The sequence below is a fragment of the Stenella coeruleoalba genome (genome assembly GCF_951394435.1).
Source record: "Stenella coeruleoalba genome assembly, chromosome: 19".
In the NCBI taxonomy this organism is placed as follows: domain Eukaryota; kingdom Metazoa; phylum Chordata; class Mammalia; order Artiodactyla; family Delphinidae; genus Stenella; species Stenella coeruleoalba.
The window spans coordinates 42038674-42064145 of NC_137165.1; the positions used below are offsets into that span (position 1 = coordinate 42038674).

At 43.0% G+C, this 25472-nt stretch overlaps 2 protein-coding genes across 10 annotated transcripts in view; one reads left to right on the top strand and one right to left on the bottom strand.

The window, feature by feature from the left end:
• The window catches only part of ATP6V0A1 (ATPase H+ transporting V0 subunit a1), a 79418-nt gene that overhangs the window by 44486 nt on the left and 9460 nt on the right, over positions 1-25472 (top strand). For 6 of the 9 annotated variants that reach the window (XM_079906187.1, XM_079906188.1, XM_079906186.1 and 3 more), the window contains exons 6-18: positions 1999-2102; positions 2636-2762; positions 4630-4712; positions 5328-5421; positions 7629-7841; positions 10273-10423; positions 11319-11458; positions 12280-12437; positions 12876-12966; positions 15041-15159; positions 15708-15924; positions 16482-16589; positions 21829-21936. In XM_079906187.1, the coding sequence (XP_079762313.1) occupies positions 1999-2102; positions 2636-2762; positions 4630-4712; positions 5328-5421; positions 7629-7841; positions 10273-10423; positions 11319-11458; positions 12280-12437; positions 12876-12966; positions 15041-15159; positions 15708-15924; positions 16482-16589; positions 21829-21936 (1713 nt within the window). The remainder of the gene's footprint in view (positions 1-1998; positions 2103-2635; positions 2763-4629; positions 4713-5327; positions 5422-7628; positions 7842-10272; positions 10424-11318; positions 11459-12279; positions 12438-12875; positions 12967-15040; positions 15160-15707; positions 15925-16481; positions 16590-21828; positions 21937-25472) is intronic. The other 3 variants (XM_079906190.1, XM_079906192.1, XM_079906193.1) reach the window with 3 other exon arrangements.
• On the bottom strand, positions 20012-20499 carry LOC307178237 (large ribosomal subunit protein uL15-like). Its single transcript, XM_079906195.1, has one exon. It carries the CDS (start codon positions 20495-20497, stop codon positions 20027-20029), a length of 471 nt encoding a protein of 156 aa, XP_079762321.1. The 5' UTR covers positions 20498-20499; the 3' UTR covers positions 20012-20026.

Consider the following 25472-nt stretch of genomic DNA (forward strand, 5'->3'; position numbering starts at 1 on the left):
ATTCTTAAGTATGAAATAGTGAAATTATTAATTAGAATATTATTGCAAATTTCTATTTAATTTTAATTCTGCTGGGTTTTTTTTTTTTGTTTTTTTAATTCCCAGAGAATTCTGGATATGCTCTTTGGAGTAGTCTAGTTGCTACACACTACTTGCTGTTCCATCAGTTTTCCCCTTTAGAGCACATATGTTTGCACCGAGTCTGATCTTTATGGTTTACGTAAACCAGGTCTTGTGAACCATGTAGGGAAGTAGACAGGAGGCTTGTGGGTAGTAATCAGTTTCACTGGTTTTTGGCAAGGGACATCCTAAGAGCAAGTTGAAAGGCAGTAGTCACCTGGATCCTCAAAACAAGTTGCCTGTGGCTTGCAGTCAGCTGATCTGATTTTAAGTAGAAACAAAAAGAGCCCCTAAGCTTCCATTTGAGGGCAAGTGGTAACCTGTGCCCCCATTATCTCATCTTAAGGTTTTCTAAATCTCATGACAGTATTTCTCTGCACTTCTGGTGTACCCAGTGCCTATCCTTCCTTTTTTTTTTTTTCCTTTTGGTTGTTGAGAGTAGATCCTGCTTCTAGAATTTACTTCCCAAACAATTGCTTTCACTTGTTTAGACTTTCAGACTTATCATCTGGTTTATACTCAGTTCCCCACCCACCACCCTTTGACTTTACATTTATGGTCCTATGACTTTATCAAGAGGGGTTCCCACGTGGCATTTTTCGATAGTGGGGTTGACAGAAATAGAATCAAATTGAAATTTAGAGTGAAAATGATAGAGAAAAATTCTCCTGATTTTTTGTTTAGTTTTGCTTTTGAAAAAGAAGATTATTCTGGCTTACTTCTAGTCTTTGGTCAAACACGTAGTGCATGGATATTGAAGTTGGGGAGGTCAGTCAGTGGAGAAGTCAGTTGGCCTTCATTTTTTAGGGTAGCTTCTCCTTCCTGATGAGAGGAAAGGTGGTAAGATGTATTATGAAGAGAGAGACTAGGAAATGTAGACCTACATCGGAGAAGGTCCTGCTCCTCCTTCATTTTATTGTATAAACTGTCATGGTGGAAATCATTTTAAATCTAAACAATCAAACTAGTCCACATTGCTCTATATTGGCTTATTAGCTCTTACTTTTTCTTCACTTCACTTGATTTAGATTGTTGGCTTAAGCTATGTTCTCAAGAATCCTTAAACTGTAAAGCGTACGTGAACTTTTTAATATTCCTAGATTCCTGGTCAGAAACTAGGACATTCAGATATGTTTTCACTTTTCCTTCCCTTTATTGATGCAATGGAGGCTCATGCCTGCCCAGCTATTGTGCTTCTTATCCTTTTGGACAAAGAAATACTCTTTAAATCCCATGGTTTGGAGCATTTTTTACAGTGGTCATGCTGAAAGTTCTCATGTTCTGAATTTTTAAGAGCATGGAAAACTTAGAAATCTGGAGATGGCCCTTCTATCTTTCTCCTGTTCAAGACGGTGACAACGCCTTGCTTTCTTCCTTAGAAAGAGAGTCTCCATCTTTTGCATTCTTACCCAGAGAAAATTCTAGCTTGTAGCTGCCTGTAAAGTTGGTGTTGAATGTTTCTGCAGAGTTGCCTTGTTTTTGCTCAAAAGGAAGAAACACTTCAGCTTCTATCCATATGCAAAGGTATTTCTTGGTACTTTCATGGCTCATTCAGGGAAACATAAGAGAAAAAATGGTTTCCACCAAGTAACAGATTTATACAGGTGATACCATCATTTAATGTTTTTTCCTTTATTCCTTATTTCTAAAACCATTTCCCCAGATGCTTTACTGGGGTAATTCTGCTTCCTTTACCTCTTGTTTCTTTCCTTTGTTTTCTTCCCCTGTTCTTTTTGTCTTCTTTTTGTAGGTATGTCTTCTCTTTTGGTGTTTTTTGTTTTTTTTTTTATCTTTATTTTCTGAACTTATCTCCTGGTTCCTCGTTCCCTGCATGCCACTAACTATTTTCATTAGATATTAATTGATTTGTGAATTCAGGCTGAATTGCATCATCAGCAGATGGCGGATCCAGACCTGTTGGAAGAATCCTCATCCCTCTTGGAGCCAAGTGAGATGGGAAGAGGCACGCCTTTAAGACTTGGGTATGTACCACTTCAGCCCTCTGTACTCAGTGGGGTCATGTTCATTTTTGCTTTTCAAAAGAGCGGTGTTGCTGGGCATTCACTTGCTTCCAGGATGCCCTCTCTTCTGAGCCCATTGCGAAGTGTTGCTAAGTTGCTTTGCATTCGGTTACTGAGTTGTTCTGTCAACCCTCTGCTGAGTCCAGGAATCAGACTTTGGCAGCCCTTTTTTTTTTTTTTTGGCGGTACACGGGCCTCTCACTGTTGTGGCCTCTCCCGTCGCGGAGCACAGGCTCCGGACGCGCAGGCTCAGCGGCCATGGCTCACGAGCCTAGCCGCTCCACGGCATGTGGGATCTTCCTGGACTGGGGCACGAACCCGCGTCCCCTGCATCAGCAGGCGGACTCTCAACCACTGTGCCACCAGGGAAGCCCCTGGCAGCCCTTTTGACATAACAATGCATATCCTCCTGTTTGGCGTCTTTGCCCCCTGCTCTCACTTTCCTCCCATACCGTGGCGTGGAATTGTTCCCAATCTGGCTCTTCTCCCCACAGCTTCGTGGCTGGTGTGATTAACCGGGAGCGCATCCCTACTTTTGAGCGCATGCTTTGGCGGGTGTGCCGGGGGAATGTGTTCCTGCGGCAGGCTGAAATCGAGAACCCCCTGGAGGATCCTGTGACTGTAAGACAAGGAAATTGCGTCTCATGGAGTAGGTCTTGTAAAGGGAGCTCAGAGCAGTAACTCAGCAGGTGCCACCTGAATCTGACCCTCCCATGGAGGAGCCCTTAGGTTTACTCTGCTTTGATCTATGAATTTGAAGGACTGCTCTTTTCCTCTTTACCTCCATCACATGTGTACATACAATGTATATGTGACGTATACATATATATGTTCAAGCTTTACCCGTGTAGGTATTACTTTGATTAGAAGTGTGTTTTTTCCAGTTATTTTAAACTTTAGCTTTATATGTTTTCTGTTACTTATCTGGGACCAAAAGAAAATTAACTTTCTATGAAAATTAACTTAAAGAAAGACATCTAGTTCCAAGTCTGGTAACATCCATATGTAAAAAGAGGAGAGATTTCCTAAACTGTGATCTTTATAAGCTGATGAAACTTTAATTGGTAAAGTTTTTTGTCTACTTGTTTGTTGGGAGTTTTAGGAACTTAGTTTAAAGATTTATATTGTACAAGATGGGATGATTTTCCCCACCCAATGCTTTGGAAAGTAGGAATAGCTTAGCATCTTGGCATTTGACATAATGGGACAGAGTTCTTAGCATAAACCTACATTTAGAATGGTGAGTCCTAATTTCAGGGATGACAAGCAAAGAAGATTAAATGTTCTGCAAAAAATTTATTTCATTTTGGTATTAGTATTATTTGGAAACCTGGAGTTGGTTTTTATGTTCTCAAGTGTCTTTTGGGTTTCTTAAATTAGTATTCTTTTTTCTACCTAAGAAAAGAGGTTGAATTATAAGGCTTCTCAGAGTCGGTGGGTCATACAACTAGAAATGATCCTGGTAAATGGATCTTCTCCTCGGTACCGAGTAGGAGTGTGGTGACACTTAGGTTACAGTGAGTGTCTCCTTACACTGAGGAGCAGTGTTATAGTCTTACTGAAGGCTGTCCCTGGGTTGTAGAGACATTGTAGTCAGCAATCACACCTAGTGTGGAGCTGTTCTCAGGAATATTCAGCCAAGTTCCTGGGCAACAGAAACATTATTTTATCAACAAATCGAGTAAGGGAGGGTCTGGATATCTACAGCAGAGCAGCTGCACAAAGAATGTGCTCCAGTTTATTCCTAGAGAACTTAGGAATTTCAGACTCTTGAGCCTTACTTTCTTCACTCCTTCACTCTTTTTCCCTCTTTATCCTTCTATAATTTTGTTTGTTTTCCTGTAATAAAGGCTCTATAGGAATAGGAGAAAATACAGGCAACCAGAGACCATCCTGGTTGACACCCACTATAGCTTATTTTCCTGATCTTTCCTTCTAGCCTTTGCCTCATACTTCAGGTATAAACTTGGTATTTGGAATGGATTGCCTTCCGCCCTGCCCCCTAAGGTGTAAATGGGCATGAATCATGAGATTCTGCATCAACATTCTTCCCAACTACTCAGTCCCTTGTAGTTATTCATTCCCCTTTATCTGGAGTTTCTAAGCATGGGAATAAGCAGGAATGGCTTCCTTCTCTTTCCTCTTCTCTGTACTTATGTCATTTAGGCAATATAAGATTTGTTCAGTTTAAAGTTGAATTGGTAAGTAGGGCTAAATTGTTCTAAGAAGAGAATCATCTTTGCATCCGTGTCAATCTCCTGGTTGAGTTGAAAAACAAGTACAGAAAGATTTTTGTGAATCAGAGATTACAGGGCAAATGTTCTTGTAGTGGAGCTTAAGAAATGGATTGAGGGTAATGGTTAAAACACACAGTTGCCATACCCTTAAAAGATTCCAGTTGTTTCTCTGTCACCAAGAAAGTAAGTTACTTAAGAAGTTTTCTTCTGGATTATAAGTCTGAATTCTTGGTTTTTGGTTTGGGGCCTAGGGAGACTACGTGCACAAGTCTGTGTTCATCATTTTCTTCCAAGGCGATCAGCTGAAAAACAGAGTCAAGAAAATCTGTGAAGGGTAAGACGAAGGTGCCTCCCCCTAGGGTGCATCCAAGCCACCTAACTATTATTAAGCCTAGAGAATAGAGAGACACAAAGCCTGTTCATCCACCTTGACACGGTGAATATGTCTTTTAATAATGTTAAGGTTATTTTAAACAATGAGAAATGGCCTAAGTTTATTTTTTTAGACTGTCAAAATCACAATTTCCTTTTCTTAGAAAAAGTAGTTAGGACTCACGATTTATAAATTCTACATTGTTCTGGGACAATGGGTCTTCATACCTAGCAGTGTACCATAGGCACTGTGCCCTTAAACTCTTCTGAAATTCTGCCCATGAGATCTTTTTTCCATGCCATTTTTCTCCAGCAATTTATAATGTAATTTGTATCACCATTTCTTTTTCTTTTTAATCTAAAGGAATTTAATAGCTACGCAGAATGTTAAAACAGTTCAAATGTTGCTGCTCTATCTGTAGGCTCCTTCTCATAAATAATTATTATTAATTAGTGCATCAGTCTGAACGAATCCTGTTTGGGTCCTTCTAGTAAGTTAACATTACTTTCTGAGATTACTTAAATTGGCTACGTTAAGGAATTTCAGTGTTTCTCAGGCTGTTTCTGCACATTCCAGGTTCCGGGCCTCAATCTATCCCTGTCCTGAGACGCCACAGGAGAGGAAGGAGATGGCTTCTGGGGTTAATACCAGGATTGACGATCTCCAAATGGTACACAGAGGCCTGGAGGGAATTTGTTTTTGTGAAATACTACAGTAGAACACCATTCTTCTTCCTTGAAACACGAACAGTTAGTTTATTAGGCACCTGCAGCAGCCCAGGATACATTTCTTTTTTTTTGCTATTTTTAATTCATTCCTTGAAACTTTTCCCCAGCTCCCATGGGGAATGACTTAAAAATGGCATGAATCATCTTCAGATGCTACGCATCTGAAATCGTTGTTGCCTAGAGTATTCAGTCCCCCTCCTCATGAGTCTGAGATACTTTTATAGTGAAGTGTGCTTAGTTAGGGAAAAAAATCAAATAACATAGAAGTACACATCAAGTCAATTCTGCCTCACACGCACTGTCTCCAGAGCAGCCACTCTTAACAGCTTGGTGTGGATCCTTCTGGTCACCTTGAATCTGAACCACAGAGTCTAGCCAGTGAGTCCTGGTGTAACTCTCGTACCCAAGAAGAAACATTTCCCAAATTGCAGTGTGTGTGGTTTGCACACACCATGGTTGTCACGGGGTTCTCAGTAGGGGGTCGTGATTTATGCACACATGGAAGGAAAAGGGTGCCCAGTGGGAGCTTTGTTCCCTATTGAAAGGATGTGATGATTGCCCCCTTGAAACGTTAATAAACATACTTAATCCCAAAGGCAGTTCTTTCCAGCAGTGGCAAATTGTCAGAGATGCGTTGTAACTCCCATTTCAGCATCGTTTCTCATCTTTCCCTCCAACCCCCTCTGTACGTGACCCGCCGACTTGACCTGTTGCCAGCTCCTTTCAGATACACTTACCTGTTTAACCAAAGGAAGAGTTTTTTTAGAACTGCTGGTGGGTGATAAGCCATGCTAGTACATTCTGGGTTCTAGGACTGTTCTACCCCCTCCTTATGAGGTAGGCTTGTGGTAGATTTTGAAGAGCATGTGCAATAGTCGTTATAAATGACTAGAATCTGATTTTTAAAACACCAAACTGTGTGAAGTAAAATTTTAAAAGGGATTGAATACCAAGGGGTGAGATGTGTGGGCGTGGGCTGGTGGGGAAAGAGAAAAGCAAATAGAACATTGCTTGCAAGTTTATTTAGCATCTTTCCAGAAGTTTAAATAGTGATTGTGAAATTGTCAACAACCACGAAAGAAAGTAGCTTTGTTCCTTTATTTTCAAGTGATACAAGAGTTTCCCTAGCATGCCATGGCTTTTTTTTTTTTAAAAAAAAACACCTCTCATGGAAGTTACTTTCTACTGCCCAAGACAGTTTCTCAGGGAGCAGTGACGACTTTTTTCCCAAACTGACTTGAAAAGCTAGCTATGATGGAGACTTGAGCTAAAATGATTAATGTATAGTTTTTTCCTCTTCAAACAAATGTGATTTAAGGTAGATTCTCATGCACAAGTGTGAATGGTGGGGTGCTTGCCCAATTTTGGCTTAGCCCCTCTTCTGCTGTAGAAATCTTAACTATTTGGTGATAAACAAGGTAGTAGAATGTAAAGTGTTCCTGGCCCTTCCTCCCACTCTATTCTTGGCAATGTGATTCCTCCGAGGGAACTCTGTACTGGTTTCCAAAGGATCAGCCTTCTTGGGGGGAAAGGAAGCCTGACAGAAGAATCAAGCCTTATCTGCTCCATGCTGCCCGTGGTATGTGGCGGTGTAAATCCGCTCTAAAGGCCGTGTGTCTCGTCCTCCTGTCAGGCAGCCTCTCTTGGCAGAGGCAGATGCTGGTGTTCAGCGGCACCTCTGTCTCCCGGTCCCTGAGGCTGGCTGATGTTCAGGGTGCGCTGCCGCTTGCTGTGCTTAAGTAGGGATTTGACAACTCGGTCAGCTCCTGGGCCTGTGATGCTGACTTCTTTGACTCTGAGTTACAGGCTCCACATGGAAAGTCATTGCTCTTTAGTGAGCCAGATAAAAGCCAGTGACCTACATTGTTCTGCTGTGGATTTTGTGGTCAGATTAAATTTAGAGAGAAAAGCTAAAAACCACTTCCTCAGGTTTCTCTTCAGCTTGAAACTAAATGAATATGAATGTTAGTCATTGGAACTCTAATTTCTTATAATTTGGCCAAAAAAAAAGAGAAAATTCTAGCCAGAGGAAGAAAAAGCCCAGATCCCCACCTGCCCTTCTCAGAAAGCTGTGCCTCTTTGCCTTCATATCCTGAATTCTAAGACTGGTGTTAGAAGGATCCCTGTCTGCTCCTTTCTCTCCCAAAAGGTTCTGAATCAAACGGAGGATCACCGCCAGAGGGTTCTGCAGGCAGCTGCTAAGAACATCCGTGTCTGGTTCATCAAAGTGCGGAAGATGAAGGCCATTTACCACACTTTGAACCTGTGCAATATAGACGTGACCCAGAAGTGCCTGATTGCGGAGGTCTGGTGCCCTGTCACTGACCTTGACTCCATCCAGTTTGCGCTCAGAAGGGGCACGGTGAGTCCCCCACAGCTAGCAGTGCAGCCTACAGCTAGGAAGAGAGGATCCCATCCATAGTAACATGAACCAATTACATTTTTATGGCATTTTTAGTCTCAGAGTTCTTTAATATACTCATCTTGTATCCTGACAATACATTTCGTATATGCTTATTTTTCAAATGTAGAAATTGCAGTTGAAAAGAAGATTAAATGATTTGGTCATATACCCATGATCCTTCAGGGTAGCTCAAAATCAGAACATCAATTTCCTGATCCACTCTCTCTGTCCGTTAGACTAGTTCCATAATATAACCCTCGCAGTTCCATTTAGTAGTTAATTAGAGCTACTGCCCTATCCAAAGCACTGATCTAGGAGCCCGGAGGTACAGAGATGTAAAAAATAGTCCTTCAGGTATCTATGACTTACTTGAAGAGGCTGATGTGCATACAACACAGTCTGTGCTAAGAGTAGTTTATGTGTGTGGAGGGAAGGAAGGCACTAGCTTTTCCAACTAGGATGATCAGAAAAAGCTTCAAGAAGGTGGCATTTACTCAGGGCTTTGAAGAATTGGTAAGATGTTGACTGGCAACAATGAGAAGAAAACAGTATGGACAAAGGCAGGAAATACAGTGTGACCATGTGTGGTTGGGCCAGAACAGGAATGGTAATGGGTGAGCTGAAGAGCAGGAGGCAAACCTGGGTCAGGGAGACTGGAACCTAATTGTCAAGGGTTGTTTTTTTCTGTTTTGCTTTTTTAATTAATTTATTTATTTATTCATTTATTTTTTGGCTCTGTCGAGTCTTCGTTGCTGTGTGCGGGCTTTTCTCTAGTTGCGGCGAGCGGGGGCTACTCTTTGTTGCAGTGCACGGGCTTCTCATTGCAGTGGCTTCTCTTATTGCAGAGCATGGGCTCTAGGCACGTGGTCTTCAGTACTTGTGGCACACGGGCTCAGTAGTTGTGGCTCACGGGCTCTAGAGCGCAGGCTCAGTAGTTGTGGCACACAGGCTTAGTTGCTCTGCGGCATGTGGGATCTTCCCGGACCAGGGCTCAAACCTGTGTCCTCTGCATTGGCAGGCGGATTCTTAACCACTGTGCCACCAGGGAAGTCCCATGAAGGGTTTTTAATGCCAGCTTAGTGGGTTTAAATTTTATCCCAGAGGGAGTGGAGAGACATTGGAAGTTATTTAGCAGTGAAAGGACATGATCAAAACGGTTTTAAAAGAGTAATCCAGGGACTTCCCTGGCGGTACAGTGGTAGGACTCTGTGCTTCCACAGCAGGGGGCCCGGGTTTGCTTCCTGGTCAGGAAACTAAGATCCCATATCCCACATGCCTCGAGGCGTGGCCAAATAAATAAATAAATAGAATAAAATGAGTAATCCATTGATAGCATCTGGGTTGGATTGGGGAGTAGAGAGAGTCTACAAGTAGGGGTTCAGTTAGGAGGTAATTGTAAACACAGAGCAGTAAGTGATAATGACCCCTGCAGTTAAAAGCAAATAATGATGAATTTGTGAGACACTCTGAAGGAGGTATCAATTGGTATATTTGGTATTTTGCAATGTGCAGGAGAAGTACAAGGAGAAAAAATTAAAAATGTTTCTGAGGCATCAAAGCTGGGTGGCTGGTAGAACAATAGTTTCATTGATGGAAGTAAAAGTTCAGCAAGAGAAACTTATTGATCTGAGAAAGATGATAAGTTCAGTTTCAGTCACATTGAGGTGTTGGACAGAAATCCACATGGAAATCTCAAGCAGAAAATGGGATAGGCTCTCAAAAGAAAGGGCAACATGAAAGAGACGGGTTGCATGAGGTTGGAAGGGTGTGAGACCTCCAAGAGAGAAAATAAGGAGCTAATAGTAGAACGTTGGGGGCCCTGCAGTGTTACAGGCAGGGGAGGAAGAGCCAGCAAAGAGACAGGAAAGGCATGGTTGGTAAGCAGAAGAGGTAGCTCTCCAGCGTCAGGGGCTTGCATATAAGAGAAAAGACCTTTGGATCCGGTGATGAGCCAGCCACTTTGGCCAAGTGTGCTCTGCTAGACTACAAGGATTAGGGAGTTAAGAGTAGGTGGCGAAGGAAGAAAGTCAGAGAATAACTTTGCTTCCTCCATAAAAGGAGAAGAGAACAATGACACTTGTAGACAGGCAGATAAGGATGTCTCCAGAGTAGGTACCACATTTTCTTTGGTTACATATTTTAGAATTATTTTTTTTTCATGGTGAGGATAGTTTTCCTAAGACTTCATTTAAATCTTTCATTGTAAATTTTATAGCTAGTTCCAGTTTCCCCGAAGACCGGAAGGCTTGAGATATAATTTACATAAAAGAAAATACACATATTTTATGTGTACTGTTCGATGAGTTTTGATAAATATATATGCCTGTGTAACCACCATCACAATTAGGAGGGTGACCTGATTCTGAAATATGTGCTTTATGTTTCCCAGGAACACAGTGGCTCCACCGTGCCCTCCATCCTGAACAGGATGCAGACAAACCAGACTCCCCCAACCTATAACAAAACCAACAAGTTCACATGTGGCTTTCAGAACATAGTGGATGCTTATGGAATTGGAACTTACCGAGAGATAAATCCAGGTAAAAAAGCTTGAATCTTTTCCCTCTTAGAGGTTTTATTCTTTGTTATTTCTTTCAGTGCCTCACTCTGAATGCAATTGAACACAATTGGCTTAAAACTAAAGATGTTGTCAAGGCCTCAGCTGTTGTGTATTTCCTGTGAGGAGGTGCCTGTGTGGATGCAGGGAGTGAGGTTTATCGCTGGGTGGCACCCCTTTGGGAGGTGCTCTTATAGGAGTTTTGTAGGAATGAGCTCCATGGATTGGATTCCTCTCTGCCCTCGCGGCTGTACAGCACCTGGCTTTCTCTTGCACACCATTTGCTGGGACTGCTTTAAGCAAAAAGTTTTCTCCAAGGTAATTGATATTTTAAAATAGCTTCCCTGTTCCAGGTTAGAGAAAATATAGCAATTGTTGACCATTTTAGGCACAAGGCAGATTTCTCCTCTGTTCAGAGAGTTAATGATTAAATCCGGAGTCTGAGAGTTCATTTTCAGTGGGAGCCTTCTGCAGGACCTGCTTTACTCCAGGTTCTGGGCTTTCTCCCACTCACCCAGTGGCTTTTTTCAGCTGGTTACTATACAAGGGAGGAAAGCTGGCCTGCCCCAGGAGCAGTGTCCCAGGGGTGAGAGAAAGGAATCAAAGAACAAATCACACTGGTGCACACTAGAGACAAAACTTTGATTTCTCGTGAGGTTCTTTGTTGAAAATGCGGGCAGTAGCTGGGATGCCACCAGAGCTGCTTTGTGAGGCTGTGCAGATCCTGCCGTGAAAGTTACCCCTGCGAGTCCCTCTGACCAACAGCTTGGGAATAAGTCACCTTATATTGATCTTAGATGATGGAGAGGGATGTGATATGCTCGGAATTGCTGCGGTTTTCTGTACTTGGTCTTTTTCCTTCTTTGGTTTCTTTATAGCTCCATATACCATCATCACTTTCCCTTTCCTATTTGCTGTGATGTTTGGGGACTTTGGCCACGGCATTTTGATGACCCTTTTTGCTGTATGGATGGTGTTAAGGGAGAGCCGGATCCTCTCCCAGAAGAATGAGAATGAGGTAATGTTTTGTTTGTTTTTGATAGAAACTCAGAAACATAAGGTAATTTTATTATTTTCTTGACATATTTCTAATATTTTTCTCATATAATCTTTGGCTGCTTTACTATCATTGTCTCTTCATAGGGCAACACATTTTTAATAATTTTGTACAGACAGAAGGATAATTCAGTCTTTCCTCTAGTATGATTGATGGAAGTGTATTTATTATATTTTTATTTTTTTATTTATTGAGATATAGTTGATTTGCAATATTATATTAGTTTCAGGCGTACAAATAGTGATTCAAAACCTTTATAGATTATACTCCACTTACAATTATTATAAAATATTGGCTCTATTCCCTGTGCTGTACAATATATCCTTGTAGCTTATTTATTTTATACATAATAGTTTATACCTCTTAATCCCCTACCTCTATCGTGTCCCTCCCCACTTACCTCTCCCCACTGGTGACCACTAGTTAATTCAAGAACGAGGTAATGTTTAAGTTACATCTGTGTCGGTCTGAAACTTTATAATTTCTCAAGCATTCATTATGAAAATTATCTGGAAATCTTTGATCCATGAATTTATAGAGAAGTTATAGAGACTATTTAGAGAATAGAGAAGTTATTTTCATTTTAACACTAAAGAGGTCACGTGCTGTGAAAGTAAATTTCTTGTTAGCGTTGTATTTTGGTCTTTACTTCAAGCTCTCTGACTCAGAATGGGGTAAGAGTGGTGTGAGAGGAAGCGTCTAGTACATTATAAATAACACTGTCACGACATTAGCTGCATCTAATGAGTACATTTCATTGACCTCTTTCTCCTGGCTCCCAGATGTTTAGCACGGTGTTCAGCGGACGGTACATTATTCTGCTGATGGGTGTGTTCTCCATCTACACGGGCCTCATCTACAATGATTGCTTTTCCAAGTCTCTTAATATCTTCGGGTCATCCTGGAGTGTGCGGCCAATGTTTACTTTATACAATTGGACGTAAGTTGCAAAGAAGCTGAAAGTCAAAGCTTATTCCTTTCGTGTTCAGCTCTGGTTTTCCAGACAAGTGGTAAACTAACACTTCTTTAGCAAGCGGTTGACACTGTCTCTATTCCAAAAGAATGTAGTGTCTCCTCTTATTTATGCTGCAGCCTGGGAAGTGCTTTGTGATTTGTTCATCATTGTTAAGGAACATTGATTCTTTTTGTAAGTTAAAAGCGGGTTCCCCAATTTCTCTATCTGGTCTTGTATGTGTGTTTAATTTTTCTTTTTGTTATTTCGGATCCCTTCTCACTCTCTGATGCTAATCCCTCCTCTTCTATTGAAGAGACAAAATAGCTATAGTATCAATGGTTTCTTTGGGGATCAGTTTTTGGACCCCAGTAATTTCCCTCTCTTGAATAAAAAATAAATGCAGCTTTTCTCCTAACATGGTAGGGAAGAGACGGTTCGGGGAAACCCTGTCCTCCAGCTGAACCCAGCTGTCCATGGAGTTTTCGGTGGACCATATCCTTTTGGCATCGATCCAGTAAGAGCACTTCTTTTCTATATGTCTGACACCAAATGTTTTAACTGAAACCCAGAAGTGAGAGAATGAAAATGAAGATAAATAGTTATTGGGTTTTAGTTAACATATTTTTAGAAAATTCAGTGTATCTGTCCAGAGCACTTTAAAGCTGCAAGAGATCCAGATGCCTTGGGGAGCCAAGGAATTTTTCCTGTACTCCTTATTTTAGAGGTGGCTAATAATACTGACTCTGGGAAGATTGATTTTCAAGACTCCTTCCCAGTTTATTTTTGTTTAACTTAGTTTGGTTTTTATTTTTAGCAGATGTTTTAACAAAGAAAAATAGCTCTTTTCTATGGATTTTAGATTTCCATTCTTATCTTTACATACTTAGACAAAAACTTATTCCAGAATTTTATTTTTTTTCAAATACTTAGGCAAGTAAAGTGTGATCAAGTCTTGTGTGTTATGTGCTTAAACAGGGGAGGGGGGGGGCAGGGGAGTGTGTGGAATTTAAGCCTAAACGTTAGATTGTAAGGATTACAAAATTCCAGAGGAAAAGCAGATCATTATGGACCAGAAAGATTAAGTTTCTTGTAAAAAATGGGAATTAATCTGGCCTTTGAAAAATATTTCAGATTGTTATAGGTGAAGAGAAGTGTGTGCAAAAGCATAGACGTAGGGAGATAACAAAGTTAATTATTTTAATTGTTATAGAAATTAATGGTACTGAAATGCTTACTATAGCTCAGAGACTGTACTGAGCCCTCAGCATGTCTGATTTATGCCCAAACAATTCTATCAGGTAGGTACTGCTATCTGTATTATACAGATAAGGAAACTAAGACTTGGAGATATTTAATAAGATTTCATATGTGCATTTAACAGATGTTTACTGAATCCCTATTGTCTGCAAGGCATAGTGCCTGCTGGGGGAAACACGTAATTCTAACACACAGCTCCTGCCCTCAAGTAACTTGGAATCTAATAATAATATTATCTCACATTTAGGTAGTGTTCTGTAGTTACAGAGTTTTTTTTTTTTTCAGACATCTCATTTGGTGCTTACAGGGTAGATACTGAGTTTAAAGTGCCTGTGGGACACCCGGGTATAAAAGTCCATCAGGCAGTTGGAGTTGCAAGACTGGGGCTGCAGAGAGAACCAGCCACAAGTTGTCAGGTTAGAGGTCACCGAGGATGAGCTCTTCATGAGGAGGCCAGTTCAGAAAAAAAGATGCTGGGCTAGATGGTGGAAGATCTGGCTTATCAGGGTACAGAGTTTGCACTTTATCGTAGAGATGACAGTAGGGGTTCTGGGAGGTTTTAGCACAGGGAATGACTGCCTCGGAGTCACGATTTAGGAAACATAATCTGATGGCCAAGTGGAGGCAGAACTGTCAGGAAAATTTTACAGGCATCCAAGCCTTAGGTGACAAAGCATAAGGCAATTAATGTTTAAAAATAGATGGAAGGACAGCACCACTGGGTTTCAGTCAGCAAAATATAGATTGTGGGAGCATCTACAAGATAAACGTCCCAATTTCTTCAACAAATCTTTTGTAATGAATAAAAAAGGAGAGCTGGAGGGAGAACCTATAGAGACTTAAAAGCTTTATCAAGCAATCATTGTTATAGACCTTGTCTGGACCCCACTTTGAATAAATGAATTATTTTAAAAAGTATGGATACAATTGGGGAAATTTGAATACTAATGATTCCAGGGTATTACAGAAACATCGTTAATGCTTTGGGGTATGATAACAGTATTGTGGTCATGTTTTAAAAATGAGTTCTTACCTTTTAGAGATCCATACTGAAATATTTACAGGTAAAATGACATAGTGTCTGGACTTTGCCTCTAAATAATATGGAGGTGGGGAGTGGGTTGGGGATATGATGAACACGATTGACAAGGAGTCAGTAAATAATCGTTGAAGCTGGGCCATAGGCACATGGGAGTTTGTTATGTTATTCTCTCTGCTTATGTATATGTTTAGCATTTTCCGTAATTAAAAAAAAACACAACTATTTTTTAGAATAGGTGAATATTTGAAAACTCTTTGTAATGCCTTTTTGTTTTCTTGGGTTGTGACAGATTTGGAACATTGCTACCAATAAACTGACCTTCCTCAACTCCTTTAAGATGAAGATGTCTGTTATCCTTGGTATCATCCACATGATGTTTGGAGTCAGCCTGAGCCTTTTCAACCATACGTGAGTCACTCTGTTTCATCATAAGAATGCACTTAGTTCAGACAGTGCTTTTGCCTAAAGAAATCATAACAGCTCTAAGGAGGGATTAATAACTCAGAACACTGTTCTATGTTAAAGAAATGCTTTTATAAAAATCTCATTTGTTTGAATGAAGCTTGCTTAATATTAGTCCCTTAACAATGTACAGTCATACTCAAGATCTTTTAAAAAGCCTTGTGTAATTTTCATCAAAATGAGAGTTATGTTCTTTTCCCTTGATGTGTAACTCACATAAACTTATGAACTGTGGTCTCAGAATGTACTAGATTTTCCTATCTCTTCCTCATGAGAGATTGGTAGGGGTGGTATTGGAGCTGTTCACGGTCCAAAAGTTTGGTAGTCATAGTTAATCCTGCTTGTTTCTGTTGCCTCCAGTTCTTCTGGCTTTTGCTTCTTCAAATGATATACATAGAGTTGAGGGAGCATTAGGTAGAAAATCTAGTATACTTGGTATAGGGGTGACCCTGGGTCTGTTCACCTTTAACATTTTTTTCTCTCTTACTTTTTAGCTATTTCAAGAAGCCACTGAATATCTACTTTGGATTTATTCCGGAAATAATCTTCATGACCTCTTTGTTTGGCTACTTGGTTATCCTTATTTTTTACAAGTGGACAGCCTATGATGCTCACACATCTGAGAAAGCACCAAGTCTTCTGATCCATTTCATAAACATGTTCCTCTTTTCCTATGGGGACTCTGGTAATTCGATGCTGTATTCTGGACAGGTGCGTCAACCCAGAGGTAGACTGTCTTAGGTGGTTTTCCTAGGTCAGGAAGCCAGATGTTTCTGTGACCCTGAAAAAGCCTTAGGGACTTCCCTGGTGGTCCAGTGGTTAAGACTTTGCCTTCCAGCGCAGGGGGGTTGTGGGTTCGATGCCTGGTCGGGGAGCTAAGATCTCACATGCCTCACGGCCAAAAAACCAAAACATAAAACAGAAGCAATATTGTAACAAATTCAATAAAGACTTTAAAAATTGTCCACATCAAAAAAAAAAAAAAAAAGCCTTAAAAAAAATCCCCATCAGCCCACACATCCAAATCTAAATTCAGGCCATCCTCCTCCTTTGGGAGGGTGAACTGTAACTTCTGTATGCAGAAAGGGTAGAATTTATAATTCTCATCCTATGGGACAGTCCTGGGCTTTGCTACAACATCTGCTAATTATTTTGAGGTTATTTATTCGTAAATCGGCAGGAAAGTACTATTTTAGAGGGAATTTGTGCCGGAGTTGGAAACTGCACATTTGATTAATGTGATGTGCCTTGTCCTTCTTACTTTGCAGAAAGGAATTCAGTGTTTCCTGGTAGTGCTTGCGCTGCTGTGTGTCCCTTGGATGCTGCTGTTTAAACCACTGGTCCTTCGCCATCAGTATTTGAGGAGGAAGCATTTGGTGGGTGTATTTCTATGGCTGAAAGTTTACTAGACTTTTTTTTAAGATCAAGGCAATTCCTCATTGGATATAATAAGTTGTGCATAGCCTGTATTCTCTTAAAATGCATTTGTGTTGTATCCCAGCATGAACACTAGACCTGCTGAAATGAAAAAAACCAAAACCAAGCATGTAATTGCTGCTCAGACATCCAGATTCAGCTTTGAGTAGCCCAGGTAGTGAGAACAAGTCATTAAGTTTTTACCTCCTGTTCACGCTTTGCTCATGTTGTGCTCAGCAAAATCCAGGTCTGGGCCTGTCTCGATGCAGCATCAGCCAAAGCAAGGCTGCAAGAGCTGCAGACAGGTGAACCCACTCATGTGGTTTGCCTGGGCAACCACAGGGCTGACACTGATATATTTTCTTTTAAAATGAGACCGTGATACTTTCACCAACCAAAACATCCGGGGCGGGGAAAGATGTGGTTTAAAGCACATTGACTTTTTTTATTTTTAGAAAACAGCATACATACTTGTGTTTACTTAATGTATGTATGTGTGCACCTGAATTACACACACATACACACACACACACTTAAGATGCCAGATGTCCATTTCTGGCTATGCGATAATGCTTACTTATTATATTGCCTGGTAAAGACCAAAAGATCGTGTTGCATGACTCATGCAGCTGTTAGATTGTTACTCCTGTTGGAGAGCAGCTGAGTTACAAGACCTGCCTTCTCCCTTTTCTGACCATCTTCATCCTTCCATGTGCCCTCATTCGTCTCCCCTTTCACTCCCTCCCTCCTTTGTTTCCTTCTCCCTTCCTCTTTTCTTCCATTCACTACCAGGAAGGGGCAACCTGTGGAGGCCCCAGTCTGCCCAACCCCAAGCCAACAGGGACTAGAGGCAGCAGCGGCTGCAGCAGTGAGTGAATTAAAACCAACAAACCATCACGTTTTGTTTAAAGAGGTGGCAAACAGTGCAGCAGAATTCTTTTTAATTATATCCAGAGCATGGGACATGTGTGCTCTTGGGAAGTATGTCCTTGTTACTCATTGAGAGGATGACAGAAAAGATTTCCACCTCTTAGGAATAGATTCTGATTATCATTTACCATTGGTCCACTAAGTTTCCATTCAGTATGTAAGTACAGTCCTGTCTGTGGAAGCAGGGCGGTTGTTGTACCCTCTCCAAGCCCCATCATCTTAATCCAAGAGGGCAGCTCTTAGACTCATCCACTTTCATGTCTGCATTTTGTGACCATGTATTGGATGGTTTTTTTTAGCATGGAGTGAGAACATCTCTGTGATTCTTGAATTGATTTCCCTGCACTTTAAAGTTCTGCTTCAGAATGATGCTTGGACATTTGGTCCATTTTAGCTATAACTTACTCTCTTTCCAGTGGAAGATTATATGTGTCTACTTTTTTGTGAGAGACTCAGAAGCCCTCATGTCCTCAGCTGTTCATTGAGACCTCCACCCTGCCATGTGTCTCGTGTGTACTCTGCATCTGGTGTAATAACCAAAGTCATCTTCTGTTTTGATCTTCCCTTCTTTCAGTACTAACTCGTGATTCGGTAACAGCACTTCGAATGTTAAGCATTTCAATATTTGTCCTTAAAACATCTCTTGACCAAAATCTTATAATGCACTAAGATCAAATTAGCCCAATCTATTCTAGGTAATGAATCTATAATATTTTTTAAATCTCACCAGTAGTGATTACTCATATACTGTTGTGTTCTAGTAGCATCATACTCCTGTAGATAAAGGAAATATTTAGATGATGACCGTTTCCTTCATTAGGTGTTCCCGATCATTTTAACTCAGAAACTTGCTATAATTATCCTTCTAGGACTAGTCTAAAAAGGCTGATATTTTGGTTCAGAAGATACTTAAATGTTGCTGCTTAAAATTATTTTCAAATGGGGACTTACTCTCTTCTTTCTAATGAGAGGAAAAAAAAACCCTTAAAGCACACACTGTCCACATATTGGCATTCTTTCCATGTGCTCTTCTTTCTGCTAGTCTTAGTTTATTTAAGATGTGCTTCTGCTGCATCAGTCTTGATACTTTTTTTTTTTTTTTTTAGTCTTGCATCCTCTTTTATGATAATATCCAAGTTAAAAGTCCCTGGTCTGGAAACCTGCACATTCAGAGGGACTTCTTAGCGCACTGGTTCTTTAGCGGCCAAACATCTGTTTCTGGAGGGCAGCCCGAAGGCATCCGGATGATCATTCTACCACGGGGGTCCTAGATTCCTGACCCCAAGGGCTGAGGACATGAACACTGATCTGTTTTTGTTCTGTTCTCTGTCCTCTTGGTTGTCTGTAAGCAGTGTATCACAATTTAATATTTTCTTTTCTTCTTTCTGCTGCTGTGTGTCTCATCCCCCTTCCTGTAACTCACATCCCCTCTGTTCTGAAGCGACACTTATTCGTGTCTGGCTGGGAGGTTTAACCTGTCTGCCCCTCACTTCATCTGCTGATTGGGGGAAGCTTCAGAAATGGCTTTCTGCTTTAGGCCTTAAAGCCTAAAGCCTGCCTCCGCGACCCTGGGATCCATCCCAAGATACTCTGGAGTCCTCTCCTGTCACCAGTGTGGTGCAGAAAGTGCTGCAGAAAGAGCACCTGTGTTGCACCTTTAGTCCACCTTTTGTGGGTTGTCTGGTGTAATATTTGCATGACCTGGAGGTGCCAGGCGCTTCAGTGGCTCCCAGATCTGCCTACACAGCAGAATCACCTGGTGAACTTTAAATTTGTTTCTTAGGGCATTAAGACAGAACAGACAAGTGGAGGAGAACATAAAGATTGCCTGTAATGCCATGATCCAGACAACCCCCTACTGACATTAAAAACTAAAATCAAAGCAATAGGTGCACTTGTTAGAGGTGCAAATAGTACTGACTGTGAAAGCCTCCGCATCCCCAGCCCTTCTCCCCCACCTTCTCCTCCAGGGTATTGTTAACAGGTGGGGAAGTTTGCCTTAGAATTTTTTTCTGCAGATATCAGCATATATCTATCATCTATTGATAGAAATATGTATATATGTACGTACATATATATTTAAAACACAAATTAGCAGTTGTGTTGTAAATTGTAGCACTCTGCTGCCCCTTGATTAGGTTTTTTAAAATTTAGTGTCCTTAGAGATTGTTTCGTAGTGATACTCTTATAGTTGCCTAGCATTCCATAGAACATTCTGTTGGATGTGCTTAAATCATGTAATCATTCTCTTGTTGGTGGCTCTGTTGGTTGTTCCCAGTTCTTTGCTATTCCAAATAACACAGGGAACGTCCTTGTCCTTGTATCTTGATAAAACTTCCCAGGCACAGATGTTCCCAGCAGTGGACTTGCTGTCTCAAAAGGTGCAGGCATTTTTTTGTGCGTGCCTTTTTTTCTTTTTTTTTTCACTTGTCATCATTTAATGAATCTCCCACCATGTGGCTTCAAGCTACCAGGACACAGGCCCACCCACACCCTTAATCTTCTCCTCAGCTCTTCTGCTGAAGAATTTGGCCTTAAGGATGACAGCCTGCTTTGGGAGCTTTCCCTCCCCCAGAACTTTGTAGTAACCCGATCGCACCACATCAGTGATAGGAGCAGCTCCAGTCTTGCTCTTGGCGGCATTTACCCGTGTCTGCTCACTGACCAAGGTCCACAATTTATCAAGGTTGATGCTTGGGCAGAAGCTCTGGTCCCTCTTTAAGTGGTAATGCCTCATACCAACTTTCCCAAAGTATCCTGGGTGATATTTGTCGAAGTTGATCCTGTGGTGATGCATGCCACCAGCATTACCGCGGCCTCCCGGGTGCTTCCGGTGTTTGCCGATGCGGCCGTGGCTGTGGCTCACGTGGCCCCTAAGTTTCCGGGTCTTCCTTATTCTGGATGGCATGTCGGCGGCCGAGACCAAAGAGCTGTGCATGCCTTTTCCATTTTGATAGACACTCGAAATGATCATACAGTTTGTACTTGGGGAAATATTTTTTTAAATACAGATTTTCTAGGCCCCATCCCAGACCTACTAAATTTACAATTTCTGGGGGTGGTATCTGAGAATCTCTGCTTAATGAAATGCAACTTTCAAGGTGATTCTGATGCAACTGGTTCTCTGACCACTGCTAGAAGAAGAGAGAGAATCTGCCCAAACCCTGAGGGTTGATGGTTGTATGCTGTGGTCATAGATGCACGCCAGAGGTGAAGCTGCGAGGAGGGACCTTGGGGCAGTTGACCGAAGCTGCGTGCACATTCTTTGTGCTGCTGCTCAGATGCCATTTTGCAGGAGAGCAGTCTTTGAACTCTTGCCTTGTTTGACTCCCCTGACAGAAACCACATGAAGTGGGTCTTGGAGCTGTTTCTTCAGCTCCTTTTCACTCTATGGCAGGTTAGCACTAAGTGGTATCTGTCATACTTAACCCCAGTTCTGCCTGGTTTTCGTACCCAAAGAGTCCTTTTGCCTCAGCAAACCCAAACTTTTCCAAGTCAGGTTGACTTAGAAATCCTGGTCCTAGGGACCCTGCTGAAAACTGCCTAGGGAGTGAGAGGCAGCAAGCAGCCAGTCGGCCTCCGCCCACCTGCCTGTGGGAGAGCTGTGTTGACACTCCAGAGTCCTCCATTGAAGGATAGGGTCAGGGTTGCTTTGGTTTTGTTTTGTTTTGTTTTAAGTCAGTATTCTCTAGCTACAAGCTAATGTACATTAAGGTTTTTTTTCTTCTGTGACCTGGGAAGTCCTTTGTTCCTGGGCAGAGACCCGGTGCGTTTCAGGGAGAGGTTGCTGGAGCTCTCGGGCTCCTGTTGAAATCTTAACAGATTCGGTTGCAGTCACCATGTCATTTGGCTCTCCTCCCTCTTAGAAAGTCTAATCTTTAGTTCCAGAAAAACTTAGGCCATTGAACTCTTTACACATAGAGCTGCGCTTGTCAGGAGACTTTGTTCGTATTAAGCTTTTCACGCAAGCAGGACTCTCAGTCGGCATTGGCCGAGGCAAGGTTGGTGTCTCTTGGTGCAGCAGGAACTGCCTGTTGCCTCTGATCAGGATGAGGTGCTAAATGTAGTTCGGGCTGGGCCTGGGCGGTGGTAGTTGGGATGGGAACAGTGGCTTGGTTTTACTTAGCTGTTCGATCAGTGGGTTTTGTTTTTGTTGTTAGAATATATGCTTTTCTGAGGTTTGTATGTACTAACCATCGCCCTTCCCCACGTCACAGAATGTCACATTAAAGCCCAGGCAAATTCTACTCTTTCTGTTCATCTGTGTAGGGAACTCTCAACTTTGGTGGGATCAGGGTGGGCAACGGACCGACAGAGGAGGATGCTGAGATTATTCAGCATGACCAGCTCTCCACCCATTCAGAGGACGCAGAGGAGGTAAGATCAGTGGTGCGGGCTTCCTCTCCTCCCACCTCGGGTCAGCCCTAGTCTTGTGTCCCTAAGTGGCCTCACTCCTCCGCTCCTTGAAACAATGAAAAGACTAATACTGAGGATCGGCTTGCTTTCTGGACCTCTGAGGGCGCTACAGCTTTTTCCAGTGGCCCCTGCTCTGAACGCCAGGTGTTGCCTGCAGAGCCCGCAGCAGTTGTGTTCTGTTGTCCGGCTTCCTGAGTTCCAAGCGGCCCACAGTACCCTGCACGCAGATCTCAGTTATTGACTGCTCCCCTCGGGGCCGAGGCAGAGCCAGCCCCAGCGCCCCAGCTCTTACTGCCAGAAACCCAGGCCACTTACGGCGGCTCCTTCATCCCTTGCCCCTGCCCAGAATGGTTCCCGTTGGAACTTTAATCAGCGGGACTTTTGAATTCCTGTTCCACTAATGTGCTCTTGTTGCAGACATTTTATTGAGCCTTTTAAAAATGTGACTTGCCTGCTTTTTAGCCAAGTTTAGTCTAGTTTAGCCAAGCTAGACTTTTCCTTAAACCACCATTGGATTTTTTAAAATCCAATCTCCTTGCCTGACCGTTCGTACCACAAAGCCTCTGAGCTGAACTTTTGAACCTCATCTATTCAGTATATTCTTTTTAAAACAAATAGAAAAGGAGTTGAGGACCCAGGGGACTGGACTTTGCAGTCTGACTGACCGCGTCTGCTATGTGTATGACTTTAAAAATAAATTGCAAGGCTTGAGATGCCTTTTAAAAATTAAGTATCAACACTCTTGGTCCTGCTGACTTTGCTCTCCGTTTGTGCTGAGGAGGCTTGCCTCCAATGTCAGACCATTTAACATTCACAGTCCCCACGCCCCCGCCCCCAAGAAGCAATCAGTAGCCTTGTGCTCATGACTTGTGACCTTGTGTGTGGCATGGCTTCCCACTAAGTGTAAATTTGTGTTTTCAAGCCTACCGAGGATGAAGTGGTAAGAAACAAGCTGGCTTTAGCTTCATGTTTATCTGGGGCTTCTCTTCCCGTCCTTGTGATCACTCTGCTGTCCCTGCTGCATCCTGGGGCCACACATGACACCCATGTATTCTGCATCTCACTGGCCATTTCTAACCAGTTTGTGAACCCGTGTTCTGAAAAAGCTCATCTCCATTAACTGCATCTCACGTCAGTCACCTCTGTCTTTGTTTCATTGACTTTGCTGATCTAATGCCTTGAGAATGGCTTTAAAGGAGCTACAAGTAATGTCTGCACTGGCATTCTTGAAGTGACTCCCCTTGGGAGTTAAATCCCATTGGCCCCTGCCTTCCTCTCCTGTGTTGTTATGTATGGTCGCTCTGCCCCGGGAATAACTGTTTCCTCCCTGCTCCTCTGAGTGCTTATGGGAAAGCTCGCCCTTCCTCCCTGTCTGAGATGCAGCCAACCTCTTCCTGCTGCCCTCATCGGCTTGATGATGCTTGGAGTGAGAATGCTGGACGTTCGCTTGGGGTCAGCTTTACCTCCACGTGACCCAGTTGGGAGGTAGACAGTTTTCAAAAGGAGGCTTTGCCTCTCAGATGCATCCCAGAAAAAACAATCCATCTGTGTGAAAGGAGTTCATGTTATACCAGTCACACATAGAGGACAACAGAGAGTAGAAAGAAAGTTGGCTAAATATTCTGGCCACAGCCAGAGAAGAAGGCCTTCTAGCTCAGCAGTAGTTCATTTAGCAATATACAAGCTTTGAATTGGGTTTTTAAAATAGGCCTTGCTGCACTGTTTGCATCTTCCCCCCAAATTTCTCTCTTAAAATACCCAGACCTGTGAACCTTTCCCTTTCCTGGCTTTCCTGGTCCTCTCTAAGGGGGCAGTGGGATGGGAATGGGAAAAACCTTTGCTGTTCTGTGTGAAAGCAGACAGTTGTCCATCTTCCAGAAGGCCGGAGAGGCTCCTTTGCTGGCATCTAGGAGCTTCTGCGTTCCTCTGGACCACTCATCTGTGCAGAGCCACAGGCTGAGCCGCCTGGAAGGTCCCTGTCAGCACAGTCCTCACGTGTAGCCACGTCCCAGGGGAGTTGACATCCAAACAAGATGGACTGGAATTCAGCCTCCCCAGTCTCTGGCCCCCCAGCTCCATCAGAGGTTCAGTTTCCCACAGCGTCCTAAGTAGTGAGGACATTTTATCATCGTTACGTACATACACAGTCTAGTTCTCTACAGCCAGGTTTAGATAGCTGTCTCAGTTACCTAAATACGTCACAGGTGGAAGCAGCAGTCCCTCTCCCTGGGGCATCAACAGTCCAGCTGCAAACCAGAGCCAGGCTCGTCAGTTGTCTGGGAAATTTTTGAAGGCCGTAACCACTCAGCAGGGGTCAGTGGGACCTCTCCCCACTGTGTCATCTCTCTAGGTACATTCATCCAACCCATCCATTCATTCACCCTCCATGTGCCAAGCACTCTGTTTAGAGCTGCAGGAACTGAGAGAAGAAAAACAAGTCCTTGCCTTCAAGGAACTCCCAGATTTAGGACACAGTCTGTGATCAAGGTGTGCCCAGGATGCTGTGGGAGCACAGGAAGAGGGCACCTGACAAACACTGGGGTGGGGGTAGGGAAGAGGAGGCCTGGAAAGGGCTCCCTAAGGAGATGATTGCTGAGGTTAGCTTGGTCAAGGCGGCGTCTCTGGAGGGAGAGGGAGGGAACGCGGATGCATCAGTATGTATAGTTATCATAAAGATACAGAGGCTGCGTCATCAAGATGCATTTCGGGGATAAACAAGTATTCAGCTTGGCTGGAGCTCGGAGTCAGGAGTTGAGGGACTGGTGAGAAGTGAGGCTAGAGGTTGGAGGACACCAGCCGTAGTAGAGTGTTTGGGTAAGAAGGAGCGTCAGAGGGCAGTGAAGCTGGAAGTGACACAGCGCATGCCATTGCTGAAATACCCTAGTGGCGGGTAGAGGGTGTATTGGGTGGGGGAGGGGCACAGTCTGAGAGGAGTCGGGAAAGAACTGGGAGGCCTGAAGGCATTTGCAGTGGGAGTTGGAAAGGAAGGGACCAGTATGAGCTGAAGGAAGTAAAAGCTGCAGGCCCCAGCGCCTTCATGAATGTAGGCAGTGCGAGTGAGTGAAACGTCAGGCTCGACTTCCAGGTTTGGGTGCCTGGGGCACTAGTAGTGACCCCCTGTTAGACATGGGACGAGGAGTAGAAGTAGGTCTTGGTGGGTCAGAGGAGAGCAATCGATGAGCTTAGTTTGGGTGCATCGAGTTTGAAGCACCTGTGCTGCAGCAGGAGGAGATGTGGCACAGCTGGTTGGAAACGGGCAACACGGAAAAAGAGGTGTCCATTTGTAAGCGCCTCCCGGCGTGGCCACTGAAGGCCCGCGTGGCAGTGCTACAGGAGAGACGTTAAGGGCTGAGGCAGGAACTCCAGCACTTAAGGAGGAACCAAGAAGGAGGCTGAGAAGGAGCATCCAGAGGTAGGAGGAGAACCAAGAGGAGGTGAGCCTTCTCAAGAGGGGCCAGGACAGGGCAGTAGTGGCGGACACCGCAGAGGCTCAGGTC

Coding starts and splice junctions, on each gene's coding strand:
- LOC307178237 (XM_079906195.1), bottom strand. CDS start 20,497: ATGCACAGCTCTTTGGTCTCGGCCGCCGACATGCCATCCAGAATAAGG.